General features: G+C 44.2%; 2 protein-coding genes across 4 annotated transcripts in view; one reads left to right on the forward strand and one right to left on the reverse strand.

The window, feature by feature from the left end:
* Positions 1 to 10357, forward strand: part of PPP1R13B (protein phosphatase 1 regulatory subunit 13B) — a 411799-nt gene extending 401442 nt beyond the window's left edge. For all 3 annotated transcript variants that reach the window (XM_069207265.1, XM_069207264.1, XM_069207266.1), the window contains 2 exons: positions 1581 to 1780; positions 8378 to 10357. In XM_069207265.1, coding sequence (XP_069063366.1) covers positions 1581 to 1780; positions 8378 to 8419 — 242 coding nt within the window. In that variant the 3' untranslated portion in view covers positions 8420 to 10357. The remainder of the gene's footprint in view (positions 1 to 1580; positions 1781 to 8377) is intronic.
* A 154-nt stretch (positions 10358 to 10511) lies between these two features.
* The window catches only part of ZFYVE21 (zinc finger FYVE-type containing 21), a 144651-nt gene continuing 135359 nt past the window's right edge, over positions 10512 to 19803 (reverse strand). The window contains exon 7 of the mRNA XM_069207267.1: positions 10512 to 11422. Within this exon, the coding sequence (XP_069063368.1) occupies positions 11387 to 11422 (36 nt within the window). The 3' untranslated portion in view covers positions 10512 to 11386. The remainder of the gene's footprint in view (positions 11423 to 19803) is intronic.

Here is a 19803-nt window from a genome sequence, read left to right on the forward strand (position 1 = left end):
AATAGGAAATCGCAAATAGGGAATACCTATTTGCGATCTCCAAAGCACATGTATCAAGCATTTCCTAAATGTGAATTCGGCATTAGGAAATGCAATTACAACCAAATCCAATTTGGTGGTAAGCATGTGCAATTTTTAAGACTGCATTATAGATGCATTTTTTAAAATGACATGTAAGGCACACCTGCCCTTAGGGCATGTGTGTTCTTCATATGTCTGCAAATATTTTTTTGAGGTGCATCAGAGGGGGCATTAGGCCCCCTGGGGTTTGCATTACTTAATTTGTGAATTCCTAACTGGAATTCGCAAATTGGGAAAAGCAAAACCATTCGCACCTATGGGCCCATAGGGATGAATGGAGTCCTATTCCCTAATTGCGATTCGGTAATAGAGATTGCGAATTTTAAGAAATCGCTATTACCGAATCGCAAGTTTCATACATCCTATTTTGCATTCCTTAAATAGCGATTTCTTAAAATTTGCTATTTAAGAAATGCAAACCGGAAGCTTGATACATCTGGCCCATAGATATTTACATCTGTCCGAGCTCCTACTCCTTAAGGTATCACAACTTGCTCTTTGCCTCCTTAATCCGTAAAGAATTTGGATGCACAATGTATTGTAACATTGGTCTTTTAACGTGGAAAATGGCTCTCCTGATATCATCTCAGCAAGGATAGGTGAGCTTCAAGCTCTTTACTCTAAAAATCCAGATTTGGTTTTCCTTGAGGACAAGTGGCACTGAGACAGAACTCTTTTAAATTCCTATTTTTAATTTAAGTTTTGGTATCAGGCGGTATAATTTAACACCACATAGATATGGATTAAGTAAATTTGGTGGAAGACGAAATCCCATAATCTTGTAAATCAAAATAATGCCAGAGAACAAGCATTATAGCACTTACTGACACTGCCTAGGAAGTAAGGAAGACAACAGGCTTTCTTAAATTAATCTTACCCATGGCATCATTGCATAGTTCCTGGATATTTGGAGCTCCCGGAGGATGAGACATATCACATAAAACTGAACATAGTGGCTTGATCATTCTACAGTTTTGGAGAAGCTTTGCAGCCATTTCCAATCAGTTGTGAAGGGAGCAAAGTGTAAGAACTAAGAATGTGGAATACTATGAAGTTTTTTTCCATTTTTACTCATTGATGATATTTGAAGTCTGATTAAATATTTACTAAATTAGTGGATGTGATTGTAAAAAAAAAAAAAAAAATGAATGTTTACTTCAGCCCCTCTTCCTAGACCTCTACATTTAAAACTGGCTTTTTCCAGATCCACACCTCCCACTACCCTTAATTTAGACTTGACTGTCTGACTGGAATATTGACATTTTAATTAGAGCAAAATTAATAGGTAAGCCTTGTGGCTATAGGTAAACAGTCCAGTTTGTTTACATTTATGTGAAAGAATCCTGATGTCATGTTTTAGCCACCCATTGTGGCTCCGAGCCCCACTCATACAAATTTATTGTACATGTTAGATTTTCCCTTTTAAGTCACGAGTGAATCCTGGTGGAGTATTGATACATAATCTGTTTGCTCACTGTTTTCCTTATATTTTTTAACAGGTGTTCAGGAAAAGTTGGGAGTAATGAACAAAGGAGTTGTTTATTGTCTTTGGGATTATGAGGCCCAGAACAGTGATGAGCTTTCTTGTCATGAAGGTGATGCCATAACCATTTTAAGGCGCAAAGATGACAATGAGACTGAATGGTGGTGGGCTCGTCTCAATGAAAAAGAAGGCTATGTACCTAAAAACCTGTTGGGGGTAAGTTTCTTTTTTCATTTCATTGGGAACTGAATTTAGCTGACAGTGGGTTTGGGGCACAAGAGTATCAATCATGGTATACGTAGTAGCTGAGCTCCTATTCAATGATCGTGTCCTACTAAAAATATTTGCAACTGTAGTAGCAGTTGTCTGATAGAGACTTCTAGTTGCAGATTTCTAACATTTTAAAAAAAATATTCCCAAGAGGTCAGAATGGATCCACAAACCTCTCAGCAAGTTGTTGGCTCCATGTAGCTCCACACTGATGCTGATCCACTCCGGAAATAACGGGAACCACTCCTGTGCGCTGAAGTCAGTTCCTTTCTTTCTTTGCAGATACGGAGCTACCTCTTGTCTCTTTGAGACACTTACTTTGATCAAAAAATGTTTGTAAGTGTGCAAAGGACGTCACCTCCCAACAGGTTTTCAGCCCTGTAAGCACTGTTGCAAAAAATGTCTCTGCCAAATCTCACCAAATTTGCTATTGTGCCTGGGTGCAGGCCACAACTGTAAGGCTTGCAGGGACTGTACTTGAATATACCTGAAGGCCATACGAGACGCAAGGCAAAACTCTACATGGCCAACCACAGGAAGACGCCAGGATGAGAGTGGTCCAAGGCAAAATTTCAGTTGTGGTCCCATTTGAGCTCCAGAAGTCGCCATTGCCATTCCAGGGAGCTTCCTCTCAATCCAAATCTTCACGAAAGTCGGGAAAAAAAACCACAAGAAATTCAAGCGGGACTCTAGCCCCTTACACTCCCCTGAGAAGGCTCAGGGACGGCACCATGTATCTCTATTTCACCCCCCACATCATTCAACTTCAAATCCAATCTGGTTACTTGATTGGGCACAACCAGAGTCTGCTGCGGCTGTTCGCCATTCCTGAGCAGATCGAAGAGTTCTCAAGGCCAACACATTCCTGGTGTCTTCCCCCAATAGGTGCAGACGCTAGGAAAAGAATGCTTTCTCATCCACCAGCTTGGTGCTCAGGTCAGTGAATGCCAGCTGCTTGCTGGGGCATTGGTCTCACACCTGTTGGTGGTGCAGGTTCAGTCAGGTGTCCCTGATGATCTCTGACCAGTCTGCGCCCAGGCCATACATGAAGATCTGGACGCAGCCAAGTTCATACTTTGTTGTGGCTTGGACACCACTAGTTCCATAGGGTAGGCGATTGGCACCAGTGTTGCCAATTACCGCCATGGCTGTTGTCAATAGTTTTTTCAGGTGATGTGCAGTCGTCCCTCAGGCGCATGCTTTTTGTTGACTCGTCTGTTTGTGGGCAAGGCAGACTTTGTCTGTCAACAACTTAGCTGCCTTTTTCCCTTCACTTGGGCTACACAGAGGGTCTCCTATCTATATCTCCCCGGTGCTCAGGACGACAGTGGGCACTTGGGACAAAGTACAACTTTCAAAGAAAATGTCCTCTCACATTTCACCTCAAATGTCGATTCTTGGGAACGCTGATGATCCCTCCCCCCGCCTTGCATGATGCATCATTTGCAATTTGGCAGGTTTCCAAATGTATGAGGGTGGGTGTCCTATTCGATCTTGATGGCCTTCTAGACTTTGCACAAATTCAGTCAGATTTTGCCCTCCTTTCCACTGCACACTAGCAGTTATCTAGCTCTTAGACACTGAGTCACACAACCTCATATCAAGCCACACTCTAGTCACCCGCTCACTCCATTTGAGCGATGGCTCCTCACTCGCAGGACAGATGAGAAACTCCTGTCTGTCTTATCTGCATTCCTTAACAAACCGACATGTAAGGTCCCATCCTCTGCATAGTGGCGATGGGAGTTGCAGTGCGGACGCTCCTTTACACCCAAGGAGTGGATTAGACATCTTGCATCGAACATGTACAGATGCTTGTAGTGCCAGTGGTCAAGAAACCTTATGAAAATCATACACTACTGGTACTACACACCTGTGAGGCTTGTAATATGGAAACCGGGAGGTGATGCTTGTTGCTGGCAGCACTGCGGACAGCCTGGGACATTAAAACATTTCCTTTGGCGGTGTCCCAAACTACAGTCCTTTTGGTCAGAGGTACTGACAGATATAAATGAAATGTACAACACTGACATACCTCGCTTTCCCAGCTACACTTTTTGGGACTTCCTAATGTGCTATCCTACCCCCTGGAATCACTGCAGGGCAAGGCCATGACTCTTGCACTCTGTGCAGCAAAACAAACCATCTTAGCCAATTGGGTAACTGATTCTGTTCTGAAGAAACTGTACTGGTTTCACAAACTCTGGGGCCTCCTGGGTATGGAAAAATGTACTGCAGTGGGGGACCGTAGGCTCTCCCAATTTGATAAGACATGGCGGCCCTGTATATGAGGAACAGGAGCTAATCACTAACTCGAACATTGTCCTTATAGACCCAACTACATCGTCTCATCAGTTGCTGAGAACAGTAGACTTCACTATCCTATATCCCCCAGTCTTTCTCACATATGTTCCTCATCTGTCCTTCCCCAGTTTACGTCCTTTTGTTTGGTGCCTTCCTTACCCCTCTGGCCTGCAGCTGTAGGTCCAGTTGTCCATTTGACTTGTACTGTTTCTATACCTCTGCACAATTTAATAAAAAAAGATGTAAACCTTAAATGAAATACTGGTGCATTTCATACCACTCTCCCGGACAGGAAATCCAAGAGGCTGGATATCTTGAGGAAGAAGATGTTCTCTTCTGCCAGTCTGGCACTGCGATCAGTGAACACTGCGTCTTTTGGGCCGATACTCTGTGACCCTGTTGTGCAGGTGCTGCCTATGATCTCGGAGGAAACCTGAGCCATACTTTCCCAAGCTATTGCTGACAGGAGAGATGCAGCTAAGTTTGCCATATGCAGTAGGCTGGAGACGTCAGACTCGCTAGGTAGACCGGTTTCAAAGTCAGTGGCTTTACTGTGCCAAACCTGGCTGAAGACAAGTGGCTTTTCTGGGGATGGTTAGGCCTCACTCATGGACAAGCCCTTTGATGACTCCTGTCTCTGAGGAGACTAGGTGGATCAGCGCTGGAGATCTTCATTGATAGCAAGGTCTTCCAGTCATGTCTCTACCTGTCCAGTCACCACAGACCTTGTGAGTGAGGTAGCCAGAGTTTGTGCTTGTCCCCTCCACCTCCACCCCCACAGCAGCCTCCAAGCCTCTTTAGTTTGTTCTCCAACCATGGCCACCCACTGGGAGGCAGAATATGCCATCACCTGTCTTGCAGGACACATCCTTCCACATTCCTCTCCTGCCTGCCTAAACATGGTGAGCCATGAACACTTTCAATGTGCCATGTTCTATTTTGGCCTTACCAGCACCCTCAGGTGTTTACCAAGGTGATGGTGGTTGCAATTAATCTACTGAGATCAGGGATTGATTCACAGTCTCTCTTAGCTCTGTGATCGGCTGTTGAAGGTGGGCTCGCTCCACGAGGTTGTCTTTCATGTCCAGACTACAATGGACCTCTTGCACTCGCTGGGGTTTGCTATCAGTGTGCTGAAGTCACACCTCATCCCTTCTCGGATGCTCTCTTTCATCTGAACTGTTCTGGACACTGCAGTTTTGAGTTTATCTCCATGAGTGAGAGTCTAGAATATTTAGGTTATGATACTGATGTTTCAGCCTCTATCCTGGATTTTGGTGGGACGCACTCTGAGGCTGCTAGTCCTCAGGACCTCCTACATCCTGCTTATGATGCATGCCCATTGGCATATGCTGACTTTCCAGTGGGTGCAGCATCAGGAGAAACTCTCAAACATGGTCCAGATCTCTGTGGGCACTGCAAAAGATCTGCAGTGGTGGCTGACGAAACGCGATTGGGTCAGCGGTAGACATCTCTCCCTTCCCCAACTAGATCTGAGGGTGGTGACAGATGCGTCACTCCTGGGCTGCGGCAGCCACACGGGAGAGGTGGAGATCAGAATACTCGGGTCTCTGGCGGAATTAGGACTCCATATCAACCTTTTGGAGCTTCAAGCAATGAGGTTGACATTGAAAGCCTTTCTACCCTCCATCAAGGGAAGGCTATTGGAGGTGGTCATGGACAACACTACTGCCATGTGGTACTGCCAATAAACAGGGCAGGATGGGGGGTTATGGTCCCTCTGTCAAGAGGCCCTGCTTCTCAACACCTGACAAGCTAGCTGAATGGCAGCTTGGATGAACTCGGTCAAAGATGTCTAGCAGATCACAAGGTGGTGCCAGGGTCTCTCTACAACACTACTGCCATGTGGTACTGCCAATAAACAGGGCAGGATGGGGGGTTATGGTCCCTCTGTCAAGAGGCCCTGCTTCTCAACACCTGACAAGCTAGCTGAATGGCAGCTTGGATGAACTCGTCAAAGATGTCTAGCAGATCACAAGGTGGTGCCAGGGTCTCTCTCAGCAATAGGGAAAGCATTGGTTACATCTGTTCACCACCGCCAGGTACGCCGAATGCCAGCAGTTATGTGTGCTGTAGATTACAAAGCAGCTCTGTTCAAGTGGGGTTCCAGCCTCTTCTATGCCTTTTGCCAGTACGACTCCTGCTCAGCGCTCTCAGGAAGATCAGGAACGACCGGGCTCATGTCATCTTTGTGACTCCAGACTGGGCTTGGAGAGTCTAGTATCATGAGTTGTTGAGCCTGTCCATCGGTCCTCCGATCAGGCTAACTCCCAGGGAGGATCTTCTGTCACAGCAGCAAGGGAGGGTTCCCCACCAGATCCTGTCAACGCTCCGCCATCATGTGTGGCGTTTGAGCAGTGGCAGTTGACAACTTTTGCCCATCTGCCTGAAGTCTATGATTTCACTTTGGCAGCTCGCCGTCCCTCCACTAAGATCGTATGCGTCGGCCATTGGAGCAAGTTTGTGGCATGGTGTACAGACAAACAGGTTGACCCTATATCCACACCCCCTTCCCAAGTTTTGTTTATTCTTACCTTAGCCAAAAAGAGCTCTGCATTGAGCATGTTGAAGGGTTATTTGTTATCTCAGCTTTTCTGCGGCTGCCGGATCAGCCCTCCCTTTTCAAGTCCCCTATTGTAAATAGGTTCCTTAGAGGTCTTTAGCACGTTTCGCCAGTTCTCTTTGTTATGCCTCAATGGGACCTCGATTTGGTCCTCCCTTTTCTGCTCCCTTTCAGCAGCCTCATGCCTGCCCCCTTAGTCTCCTCACCATCAAGACTGTCTTTCTGGTGGCAGTTACATCTGCCCGGAGGCTCAGTGAACTCGTACATTTCTTTTTACCCAGACAAACTGTTCCTTCAGACTTGAGCATCCTTCTTGTTAAAGCTAAAGGTAGTCACCCCTGTCTACATAGGCCAGTCCATCACCTTGCCTACCTTTTACGCTCTGCCTCATCCTTGTAAGGAAGAGGAGAGACACCACCAGCCAGACCAAAAAATAACGTTGAATATCTACCTGATCCGCACACAACCGTTCCGTGTGGATGATCACCTCTTCATGGGGTATGTCTTTCTTGGTTCAAAAGGGCAGGTCGTGCAGAAAAGAACCATCACGCAATGGATTATACTCTGCATTAGGATCTGCTATGCTTTGGCCATGAAGCAACTCTGTGAGGACTTGCATGCTCATTCCAGCAGAGCAAAGGCTACGACCATTGTGTTAGCTCGCAGAGTTCCGGTCCTGGACATCTGTCAGGCTGCGACATGGGCTTTGTTGCACATGTTCATTTAGTCCTTCTGCCTGAACAATCATGTCCATTGAGATGGGCACTTTGCCCGTTTGGTCCTGCAGGACTTTCTAGTTTAAATCAGGTTTGCAGAGACTCCTCTGGGGAGGTCTTACTTTTGTAACTATTCTAAGGTAAGGAGTCAGCAGCTAAAAGTCTGTATCAGATGAACATGTTACTTACCTTCGGTAATGCCTTATCTGGTAGAGACTCTAGCTGCAGATTCCTTCCTACGCAGCTGTTTTTCCAGCTTATGAGCTGGGATGGAGTCTGTGATACTTTTCAGTCTCAGTGGAAGTGGTGTAGGGCCCTTCCACATTTAGTGCCTGTTCTTTGCTCTGGCCATCTACCATGCCTCTAATTATCTTAGCGTGAGTGCTCTTTCACCATTTCTGCTTCCTGGCTAGTAGACACTGTGCCATATTTGTAACTGAAAAAGACAGCTGTTATTTTAAGTGGGAGAAATTTCAAGTGCAGAAAAATGTCCCATATTATGAATAAAAATTCAGAACATTTTTCTGCACTTTAAATGTCTCCCATTTAAAAAAAAACTAGTTGTATGTTTGTGTTATGTTCTGTGCCACAAGTACAAATGACACAGGCTCTCAATCACCCTTTGATAGTGCTCCTAGTCAAAGTATTTTGTTCAAACCATAGTATTTAACTTTGTTGAAATTAGACATTAATGAAAAGGAGTTCCCTTTGACCCTTTGCAAGAGTAGCCATTGTAGATTCCCAGACAAATTATTGTTCTGTTTGTAATAACACACAAAACTAAGATTATTTCTTTATAGGTGTGGTAATTGATTTAAAAGTAAGGTAGCCTTTCCATTAATGTTAGATTAGTCTTGTATGACTTTGGTGGTATGCTAAGTACTTTTACATGTTGATAGCTTGTTTTACTCACCTCTTCTAATACTGTTTTTATTTTAGTTGTACCCAAGAATAAAGCCAAGGCAGAGAACACTTGCCTAAATTTTAGATTCTTCTCATATTTGGAAGTGCAATATCCTGGAAGTAACTGGATACAAAAGATACACTGGAAATTTTCCATACAACATTTCATCAAGAAAAATAACAAATGGTGCTTCCCCGAGAGCCTCAGGACAGTGTGTGTTAAGAAGAAGTTTTGGACTATACAACTTCAATAACCCTAATGAATTAGGGAGATGTGTGCATTTTCCTGTCTGCCAATTTTTTCATATGCCAAATCTGGAAAACACTTGTGTTCCGAATGATAACACATGTAGGTTCCTCTTATGTAAATAATTATCGTTAAAATGCAAAAAAATAAAAACAGCAACAGATGTCCTAATTCCGTAACTTTTGTGGGTGTTATGCACATATTCTGCAGAAATTCTGAGAGGCAGTACCAGAATAACAGCTTCTTCTTCCTTTGGTGGTTAAAGTAATTTGTGCCATCCTCAAATTGCCATTAAAATTACATTTGGGTAAAAACAAGAATGGGAGTAAACAGATCTTTTAGAGAATTCCCCCTTTCCTTTTTTTTTTTTTTTTTAAAGGCCCCCATTTGTAATTTATGTTGCTATTCCACATGCAGCACTATTTTTGCTTTTAAAGACATGTTTGAAACTGCTGAAGGGAGTTTGTAAGTCATATTGAATGAATGTGCAATAGTTGAGAAAGTTAGAAGTCTGGAACAAACAACTTGTTTTAAAGAAATTGTCTTGCTAGAAAGACAGATGTTACGCCTATAGTATGAATGCTTAAAGTCAACTCAACCTAAACTTTTGCAAATACTATGATAAACCAAAGAAAAGCAAGTAACCTACCTATAAGAATTTATCAGAAAAGGTGCCTGCATATTTACAAGGGTCAGTTTAAAAATAAAAATGCTCCCAGCGAATTAAAAATGCAGTGAACAACTTTGAAACAATATTGTTAGGCAGAGTTACAGTTATGAGTTTTCTAATTTTGTTAAACAGTCTTCAATTTCAAAAATGTTAATGATAGTTTTATTTCCAACTGAGCACCACACTGCAAAACTACCCTTTTACCTATTGTCAGTGTTACTTTTGCAATTTAAGTCCATCAAATGTATGCATTACCTTGGGTTGTTTAAATACAGATTAAATTCAGTGTGTAAATTTGTAGTTGTGGTGCAGACGGGTACTCCCTGCACTTTGTAAATTGCCTGTCAAAGAAAGTATGAACATACCTTTTTATCTCCTATTGTCATTCTGTATGGAAAAAGTAGTATAAGCCAACGACAGGCACTAACATACTTAATTGTACATAGGACGGCCATTAAAACAAAAATGAAATAAAACTAGATTTACATTTCCATACATTGAAGTACTGTCCACTGACATTGTGAAAACTGGTATCTGCACGGATGCATCATCTCTGCAGACTGATTACTGTGCCAATACAATTGTTGTATGCTAAAGCATAGCCAGTCCTATTCTAGTGTTATGCAGTTAGTTGGTTTAAGTTGTACAGAATGGAAATGTGTTTGTTACTATGAAGGTAAGGTGCTTTGAGAGTAAATGAGTAAGGTTAATAGAAAAAGTGCTAGCAGGAGGTCAGGAATTCAAGTTTGAGGGTAGTTTATAAGTGTGCAGCAAGGAATGCAATAATTTATTTTAATTAAGTTCACCACTACATTGTAATTTTTATATATGTATATAAAAAACAAAAAAAGCACTTCTCTGGATTTCCATACATTATTTTGTACACTTGCAGTATTGTTTTGTTATTCCTGCAGATATTGTGGTTGTGTTTTGAACTTGGTTTTCTCCCACAGATATAGGCCATTTGTTTTTCCATGTAAAGGTTCTATGTATAATTTATACACAGTATCATTGTATGCTGTGCTGTACCTTGTACTGCAAGTTAGCATGAATTGCCCATGTTTGATAACTGAAAGTAAAGGTTGTTAAATAACTTGAATGTGACTCAATGGTTACTTTTCTTGAGCCTTCTGTACAAGACACAGCTAAGGCAGGAGATATAACTGTGCACAATAAAAAAATGGCTATGACATAACAGCGTGTTATTATTTGCATTAGACTAACTTGGTAAAGAACTGGCCAGAAATCAAGGCATATGTCAAAGTTGTTTATTACCTTTATATATAAATAGGTAGGAAACCCCAATTCGTGGTTAAGAAAAGATGGAGTGCACTACCACATTAAAGGCTAATAAAACATTACCAAAGATCTATAGAGGCTTCATTTAAGCTATTTGTATGCAATCACTTAATACAATAAAAAGTAGTAAACGTAAATATTATTTTAAATTCATACTTTAAACAATCATTTGTACATAAAAATACTGTATGTCCAAAGAATACATTAAAGTGACAATCAACTTGCAAACATTAATACAAAGAAAGATAGTTCACAATCTCTTCCTTTTTTTGAATTATTTAATCTTTGTGTGTAGTTCATTTAGTGTGATGCACATCTGTTGACCCTATTGTGTGTCAATATGATTCCAAAAACATGATGTCTATAAAAGGTGTCTAAGGCAAATAGTTTACGGGTATATCTTTGTAGCCAAACCTGAGAATGCTAACCAAAAGATAATCTGTGTGCACAAAAGATGGAACTAAAAATCCTGCTGGTTAGCCTTATTGCAAACCCCACAAATTACAACAGCTTACATACAAAAAATAAATTGTGCTATGTTTTAGCAGTAGTGCTTGTTATAGGCTTTTTACAAGATTGAAAATAGTAAGGTTTACAAAAGCCTTACATGAGGCTAAATGTAAAGCATTAATAAAATATATAAATATTATACACTAAGTAGGTGAATACTAACTGCGCTAGCCAGGGTTACAAACTTAATCACATATGGAATATAGAGATTAGGATAAATGGCCCATCATACCAAATATGTCAAAATGACAGCACAAACAATGGCAGGTATATTGGAGCTGGTCTCTGCGGTTTTGATATTTCATTGGAAGAGCTGTATTTACTGGTCCAGAGATTCATAAAGCAGTTTTGCTGCCTATGTTTAAGGGACAAAAAGGAAATACGCAATAAGAAGAAATACAAATTTCTATGTGCACAGTAATTTCCATAATGGGAATACTAAATAACGCATTACATTATTTGTTTTACTGAGACTTGATATTCAAGTTACCTTCATTTTCATTAGTTTAGTTTTACAAATGTTATTGCTGCAACGTCACAGAATTCCACATCTTAGAAAACTCTGAATGTGATAGAGACTTCAAGTTGCAGATTCCTTACCTTAGAATTTCCCCCAGGTGTCAGACTGGATCCGGAGATTTTTCTTCTAGCAGTACCCTTGTGTGCCTTCAGTCGACTCCGCGTCCACAGTTGGCCTCGTGATGACGTTGCGGTTATATATAGGTACCACCTAGAATGTCAGTTCTTTTCTTTCTGTGCCACCCTATGCACAGATCTGGAGAAGAGCTACCCTCAGTTGTCTTTTGACTTATTATTTAACTTTTTTGTCAAAGTTTTTGACTACGTGGTGCATTGAGATGTCTTCCCATAGGACCAGATTCAAGCCATGTGACTCCTGTCACCACATGATGTCGGTGATGGATCCGCACCTCCTGTGCTTGTGGTGCCTGTACCGCGACCATGACCCTTAGTTCTACTCCGAGTGCCGGGCCAAGAACCAGGAGGAATTGAGGGAGCTGTCCCTAAAGCTCATGGCGGCCCGGCGCTCGGCTCTGCATTGCTCCCGTTCGAGAGGAAGGTCTCGAGACCACTCGCGGAGCCATCACCACTCCTCATTCCACTCCAAATCATCAGTACAATCAGGTCACAAGAAGAAGACGTCGAAGAAGAACAAACGTTCATCGGCTTCACCCCATCGATGGGACGAGGGAGGAGCGTTGACGCTCTAGGCCTCTGTTCCCAAAGCCTCCTTCTGGGTCAGCTCTATGCCTCTCCGGGTTTCCAAGACCTGGAGCTACCCCTGTTGAATAGAGAGTTTTAGGAGGCCATGCCCCTCATTTCTGGGCAGACAGACTCTCCTGTGACGCCTTTGGGTCCAGTACGGTCGGGGGCCCCTCAGGTTACGCACTGGCGGCTTTGGCCTCTGCTTTGGAGGGCACCCCAGGATCCGTTACTGGATCTGTACCGGAACAGTCATGCCTTCACGACCTTCCCTGGTGCCGATAAAGATGTCAGCGCTTCCAACGCCAGTCGAGACCACGATCAGCATCGATCCCATACTCATTCCTGACTCCGGAACGACGCTTGTTCCGTCTTTAACAGGGTCTATATTCCCCAGATTGGATCCTGACCCTTATGCCTATGGGTACAGCTACGGTGAGAGTATGGAGGGGTCGCTGACCCCTTAGAATTCCAGCTAGAAGATCCTGAAATGGACTGGGCTCAGGAATTGGGCAAAGCCAGTGGTCTTGACACCTCCCCTGACTCTGGCATGCTTTCGTCCTCTACAGTGACTATGGAGGAGGGAGTCTCATATTCAATGGTGGTGAAAAGAGCAGCTGAGGTCCTAGGCCTCGAGCTGCCTTTGGTGGCTGTCAGGACTAACCTCCTGTCTGAGGTGCTTCCATGTCTGAATCCCTTTTGCCTTTTAATGAACCCCTCGCTGATGTCCTGCTGGGAACGTGGTCTAAACTCAGCACAGGGGCTCCTGTCAACAGGACAATCGCCTGCCGCCATAGGCCTGCACCCAACATCCCACGCCTGAGAGTATGATCATGCAGGCTTCTTCCTCTTCTGGCACATTCCCATCCACACCCCTGGATAGGGAATCAAAATAACTGGACCAAATTGGGAAGAAGTTGTTCTCTTCCTCCAGTCTGGCGTTGCGTTCCGTGAACACTGCATGCCTTTTGGACAGCTATTTCCGTGCTTTATGGAATAAGGTCGCACAGTTGCTGCCAAATTTCTGGAAGAGGCCTGGTTTGTTCTCTCCCAGGCTATTGCTGACAGAAGAGATGCAGCCAAGTTCACGATTTGTTGTGGGCTGGACACGACCGATTCACTAGATAGACCAGTTGCGTCAACGGTGGCCTTGAGGTGCCACTCTTGATTGAGGACATGTGGCATAAGTGGCGATGTCCAGCAATCACTTATGGACATGACCTTTGATGGCACCTGTCTCTTCAGAGACCAAGCGGACTCAGCTCGAGCATTTTAAGACATCCCAAGCTACAGCTCTGTCCCTTGGCCTCGCAGCTGCTCCTCGCCCACCTTTGTCTCTTTCCCCCCTTTTGTTGCCACGGAAGTGATGCCCAACCATGCCCATTTCCCTCCAGCCGCTGTGCAGCGCATATTGCCCAGCCTTTGCGTGGCCACAGAGGCAGGATCCCATGTGTCTGTGGATCAGGGAGCCAGCGGTCAGCCCTGCCCAACACCCCCTCCCACTGCAAAAAACAAACACCCCCCTGAGGGAGGCACTGAGAGAGTCCCTGTGCCAGAAATAGGTTGTGGTTGTTATTTCTGCTACTCTCTGGTGCCCAAGAAGGACAAGGGCCTCTACCCTATTCTAGACCTCCAGACCCTCAATCTCTTCCTAAGAAAGAAGATGTTCAAAATGCTCACTCTGGCTCAGGTGTTATGTGCCCTAGATACTGGATGGAAGTGTTGGACTTGCAGGACATCTACTTTCACATTCCGGTTCTGCCTGCCCAGAGACGTTACCTGGAGTTCGTGGTAGGTCACAAGCACTTTCAGTGTACCATCGCCTCACGAGTGTTAACAAAATTGATGGCAGTGGTCGCAGCTCATCTGCCCATGCCTAGGAGTTTCAGTCTTGCTATGCCTTGAAAACTTGCTGTTGAAGGCGGGCTGTCCCCAGGCTGTCGTCTCCCACTTCCAGAATACGGCGAACCTTCTGCATTCACTGGGGTTCATTATAAATGTGCGGAAGTCACACCCGATTCCCTCTCAGACACTCCCTTACATCTGAGATGTTCTGGACACTGCAATTTCGTGCCTATTCTCCTGAGGAGCAAGACCAGGGTGTTCAGGCTATGATACTGCTATTTCAGCCTCTGTCCTGGGTTTTGATGAAAATTACTCTGAGGCTGCTGGGCCTCATGGCTGCCTAACTCCGGCTGGTGACACATGCCAGATGGCATATGCCGGCTCCGCAGTGGGACCTGAAGTTTCAGTGGGCGCAGCATCAGGGAAATCTGCCCTACATCGTCCAGATCTCGGAGGGAACTGCACAAGATCTGCAGTGGTAGCCATTGAACTGAGACTAGGTCAACTGCAGATCCCTCTACCTTCCCCAGCCAGACCTGACATTAATGACAGATGCGTCACTCCTGGGATGGGGCAGCTACATGGGGGAGGCAGATATCAGAAACTTCTGGTCTGCCGGGCACCACATTGATCTTCTGGAGCTCAGGGCTATCAGGCTTACATTGAAAGCATTCCTAACCCTCTCTCAAATGGCAGGTGGTACAGGTGTTCACAGACAAGTCCACCACCATGTGGTACTGCAACAAGCAGGGAGGAGTGGAGCGGTGGATCCTTTGTCATGAGGCTTTGCACCTCTGGACATGCCTGGAACATCAAGGCATTTCCCTGGTGGTTCAACATCAGGGGGGCTCTATGAACATCAGACGGGAGGAACTCAGCTATCAATGCATGGTCGATCACAAATGGCATCCCAATCCGGACCTGTCCAGTCTCTGCCTTCTTGCGTGGAGACTGAGCCGCAGCAGTTGACAGCTTAAAACCTTCCACCCAAAGTCTGTAATGTTATTTTGGCAGCCAGGCATCCTGCCACCAAAATAGTATACGCATGTTGTTGGAACAAAATTGTGGCATTGTGTACCAACTAGCCTGTTGATCCCTTTTCTGCACCTCTGTCTGAGGTTCTTTTGTTTGTACTCTCTCGCCCAGCAGGGCTCTGCTTTGGGCACCACTAAAGGTTCTCTATCTGCCATCTCTGCTTTCCTCAGACTACCAGATCAACCCTCCCTTGTTTAAAACTCCCTTTGTTGGGAGATTTCTCGAGGGTCTTACCCACATGTTTCCCCCTATCCCATTCATGATGCCACACTGGGATTTTAACTTAGTAATCACCTCCTGTGTGCTCCTTTATAATGGTCGTCTTCGGCTTCTCTCTTTAAAGACAGACTTTCTGGTCGAATACTTTGGCTTTTCAGTTTTGCAGGACTCCTTAGTATGATCTTGGCTCGCAGACCCACCTCCAGGGACAGTATTGCTTGGGTATCTATTGTAAGGTAAGGAATCTGCAACTTGATGTCTCTATCAGATGAACAAGTTACTTACCTTTGGTAACAAATTATCTGATAGAGACATATTGTAGTTGCAGATTCCTTACCGACCCACTCATCCTCCCCACTCTGTGAACTGATTTCTAGGGATAGGGACTCCCTTTCAGGGCCTTAGGTCTGGCACAGCAGTCTGTGCTCATCATGGCTCTGCGCTTCTCGCATGGAAAGTTGTGAAAATAAACTGACATCAGCACTCCAGGGTGGCACCTATATACGACTGCGACATCGACCGACGCCACCTGACGGCGTGCAAGGGTACTGCTCGAAGAAAAGTCTCCGGATCCAGTCTGAGGCCTATGGGAAATTCTAAGGTAAGGAATCTGCAACTAGAATATGTCTCTACCAGATATTTTGTTTACAAAGGTAGGTAACTTGTTCATTTAGACAGTAGCCCTGGGACTGCATAATGCATTAACAATAAACTTTAGTACATAATCTTATTTGGTACAGTATCTAATTTCCTTTCATACACAACAAATGTTTACAAAATGAGTGGAGTAAAAGAAGCTAATGATCATTAAATGCAGTATCTTCTTTTATGATAAAGTTTCACTGTTGTGGCAAAAGCCAGATGACTTTCTATTCAAGAACAGGATGGCTAGGCAAAAAAATAAAATAAACTATTACATTTGGTATAACAGACCTTTTCCGGAAAGTTGTACATTTTTTAAGCCAAGGCCTGCAAAGTGCAGTAGGTGACAGCTATATGGGTGACCCACATACATTTGGCATATTGTCATTCAGTCAAGCCATTTATTGGTTGATATAACACCATACACAGCCAATGTTCAGATGTGTGTTGTCGTGCATTGTAGAGGTCACTGACACACCTAACTCCCTTGTCCCTCTGAGGACACTAGCAGTGACAGATACCTTAGATAAGCACAGGATTGGCCAGCAAAGCTGACTGTTTATATTCCAGGCATAAGGAAGCATTACTAAATCTGAGATGCATATGCACAATCATCTGTGGGGGCAAACAACAGATACACTGGGGCCTGGATGAATTTAACTACGACTTGCACAGGTGACAACAGGAGGGTATACATACTCAGGTCTTCTGGTAATGAGGGGACACAGAACAAACCTTAGGTTGTGAAATAATGCTAGGCAGGCGTTAGTGGCCTTGGACGCCAGCTGTGAAGTTGGTGCCTTTATCATCCAGTCGTCCAACTATGGGAAGATTTGAAAGCCCTCGTTGCAAAGAGTGGCTGCAATCGGCGAAAGGCATTTTGAGAAGATCCTTGGCGCTGACTTTAATCCGAACAGGAGAATCTTGAGTTGGTAATGGGCACCAGCCACGGTGAAGCAGAGGTATTTGTGATGCTTTGTATGTATGGGGATGTGGAAATAGGCATACTGGAGATCCAACGATGTCCTGTAATCTCCGGTGTTGTGAAGGTGAAGGCTATCCGAAAGTGTGAACATACGGAAGGATTGTTTCCTTAGAAAATTGTTTAATTATCTGAAGTCTAGGGTCTGTCTCCATTCCCCTGACTTTTTTCTTACGAGAAAAAAAAAACGAGAATACAATTGTAGTCCCTTCTGGTGTACAGGGACCTCTATCGCACCCTTGGAGAGCATTTGGAATGCTTCTGGTTTTAGCATGTGAAGATGAAGTGGATGCGATTTTCCAGGAGGGTGGGATGGTGGTTTCTGTACAAATTCTAGCGTGTGACTGTGAGATACTATATTCAGCACCCATTTGTCTGATGTTATCTTTTCACAGTTCTGTTGAAAATAGGAGATGTTCGCCCCCACTGGATGGAATTGTGGTAAACATTGAATTGCAGCCGGTACAAGATGAGGATCATTGCTTACGGGGTTGATCTCAGGCTTGTGAGGTCTGTTTTCTTCTTCCACCTTGCCTGATGTAGGTGGCTGTAGATGGCTGTCTACAAGACTGTTGATAAGCAGGCTTATACTGTGACTGTTTGTACTGTCTATGGTAGGGACCTCAAAATGACGAGAAACCTCTACCTCTGGCTCCCAAAAAGGGCTGCTTCTTGTTCTGTAGGGTACACAGAGAATGAGCATTCTCAGTATGATGGCTAGTAGGGCGTCATCTATGTGTTTGCCGAAAAGGGTTTTGCCATCATAGGCCAGGTCTGATATTCTGGATTGGACGTCAGGTCTGAAAGAGGTTGCTTTTAACCATCCTTGGTGGCGCAAAACCGCTGCTCCTGCCAGCTGTCGGAAGTCCTGTGGAGGCTATGTCCAGGGCGCTGTTGATTATCTCTTCCAAAGTACGCTCTCCCTCCTGCAGTATCTTATTTGCATCAGGTTGTTTGTCTTCCGGGATGAGCTCAATGAAAGCATTCATGTCAGACCACATTTGACAGTCATAGTGACCTAAGATAGCCAGGGTGTTGACAGCACACACGGTAATAGCGGACATAGATGAGAACCTCTTGCCCACGTTGTCCAGACAGGCGTAGATGGATTCTTAGAATGTCTTTGGGCAGCTTGAGAAATGACAGAATCTGGGTTTGGGTGCCCTGTCAAACAGGCTGGAGAGTAATGTGTAGCCTTGTATTTTTTTAATCTAGTTTCAGTGGGACTGGCTGAACTGTAGCGGGATTTACCATAATTTTGAGACCTTCACTCCAGATAAAGTCTAAGATAGGGATTGCCCTCACCTTTTTGCCTGTTCTTTAAAATCATGGCGGAAGCATTCTGAATGCAAGACAGATGTTGGTAAATGGAAACGTGTAGCAGCTCTGTCCATTAATTTATGGAAACCTCCTATATCCTCTGGAGCAGAATCTGATGGATGAGGAGGTGGCAGCGATTGTGTAGGATCTAAATAGTCGTCCCATTCATCGTTAGGATGTTGGAGTAAGAACCTCTCCTTCCCTTTCATCTTCTGAGGAGGAAACATCCTCTCTGGGGGGGAGCCGCTATTGCTGACATAGGTGTGAGCCTGGGCGTTGCCGGAGGTGGAGCCATATTCCTTGGTGTAGCCAGGGAGGAGGGTTGTTGCGGCTGTCTCAGTTGCAGTTGGAAATCTCCTTTTATAATCTTGTGACATGGATTGCAAGTCCTGAATTAAGGAAGCAGGCATTTGTACTGTCTCTGCTGATGCAGTGGTTCATAGTAACGTCTTTGATGTGGATAATAAGACTGGTACTGGTACTGTTACTCGTACTCATCATCATCCTCCTCTTGGTATTTGACATGTAAGTGGGACGGGCTGTGTGAGTCACCAAACGGCCCTTCATCCTCAGACTCCTCCCAGTCTAGCAGGTGACTAGGCAGTAAGGTTGTCACCTTACTAGGTGATGTATCCACGGGATTTATGGCAGATCTAGAAAGCGTCATAATCTTTACCGTTGCCTGGAGGTCAGGAGATCCAGAAGAAATGGAGATCACGTTGTCTTGGCTGGCAGGAACTAGTGCTGTCGTTGACGATTATATTGTCGTCGATGGTGTTGTTATTGATGTCGACTACGATGGTCTCGTCGACGGTGTTGCCGTCAACAATTTTGTCGCCGACGATGGTCTAGTCAAGTGAACTGTTTCCATCGACGATGCCCTCTCAACGAGCCTCTAACCAACAAAGGTATTTCTGGAGGAGATTTCATTGATGGCTCCAACAATGAATGTCCCTTCTCACTGACTCAGACTGATGGAATTGGAGCTTTTAAATAGATGTCGACGTTGTCGTAGACCAGTGGTTCCCAACCTTTTGACTCCTGAGGATCCCCGTTGAATCACTACTGGAAGCAGGGGACCCCGAAACAATTTGTACAATCTAAATTTCAAACATTAAAACAGTAATTCTCAAAAAATACACACCAAACAAATACTCGAATTACTAATGATATAATTATTTTATATTGAAAACTTATGTAGAAATCAAAACAATTTACTGAGAAGGTGACTAACTTTCATTATTTTATTTTATTTAGGAAAGCTGACTTCTCAGGTCAGATTCTACATTTTCCAAGCGATTTCGGTTTTTATTTTTTAGGTATATAATATCTGAGAAAACTTTTTCACATAAATATGTGGTGGGGAAAGAAAGTAAAACTATAAGGGCCTCTCAAGTTTCCATGGCCTATCTGTCACATGTAATACATTTGATTCATAGCACCTCGCATGCCACTGTAGGGTTTTGGAGCAC

Source organism: Pleurodeles waltl, chromosome 9, assembly GCF_031143425.1.
Source record: "Pleurodeles waltl isolate 20211129_DDA chromosome 9, aPleWal1.hap1.20221129, whole genome shotgun sequence".
NCBI lineage: Eukaryota > Metazoa > Chordata > Amphibia > Caudata > Salamandridae > Pleurodeles > Pleurodeles waltl.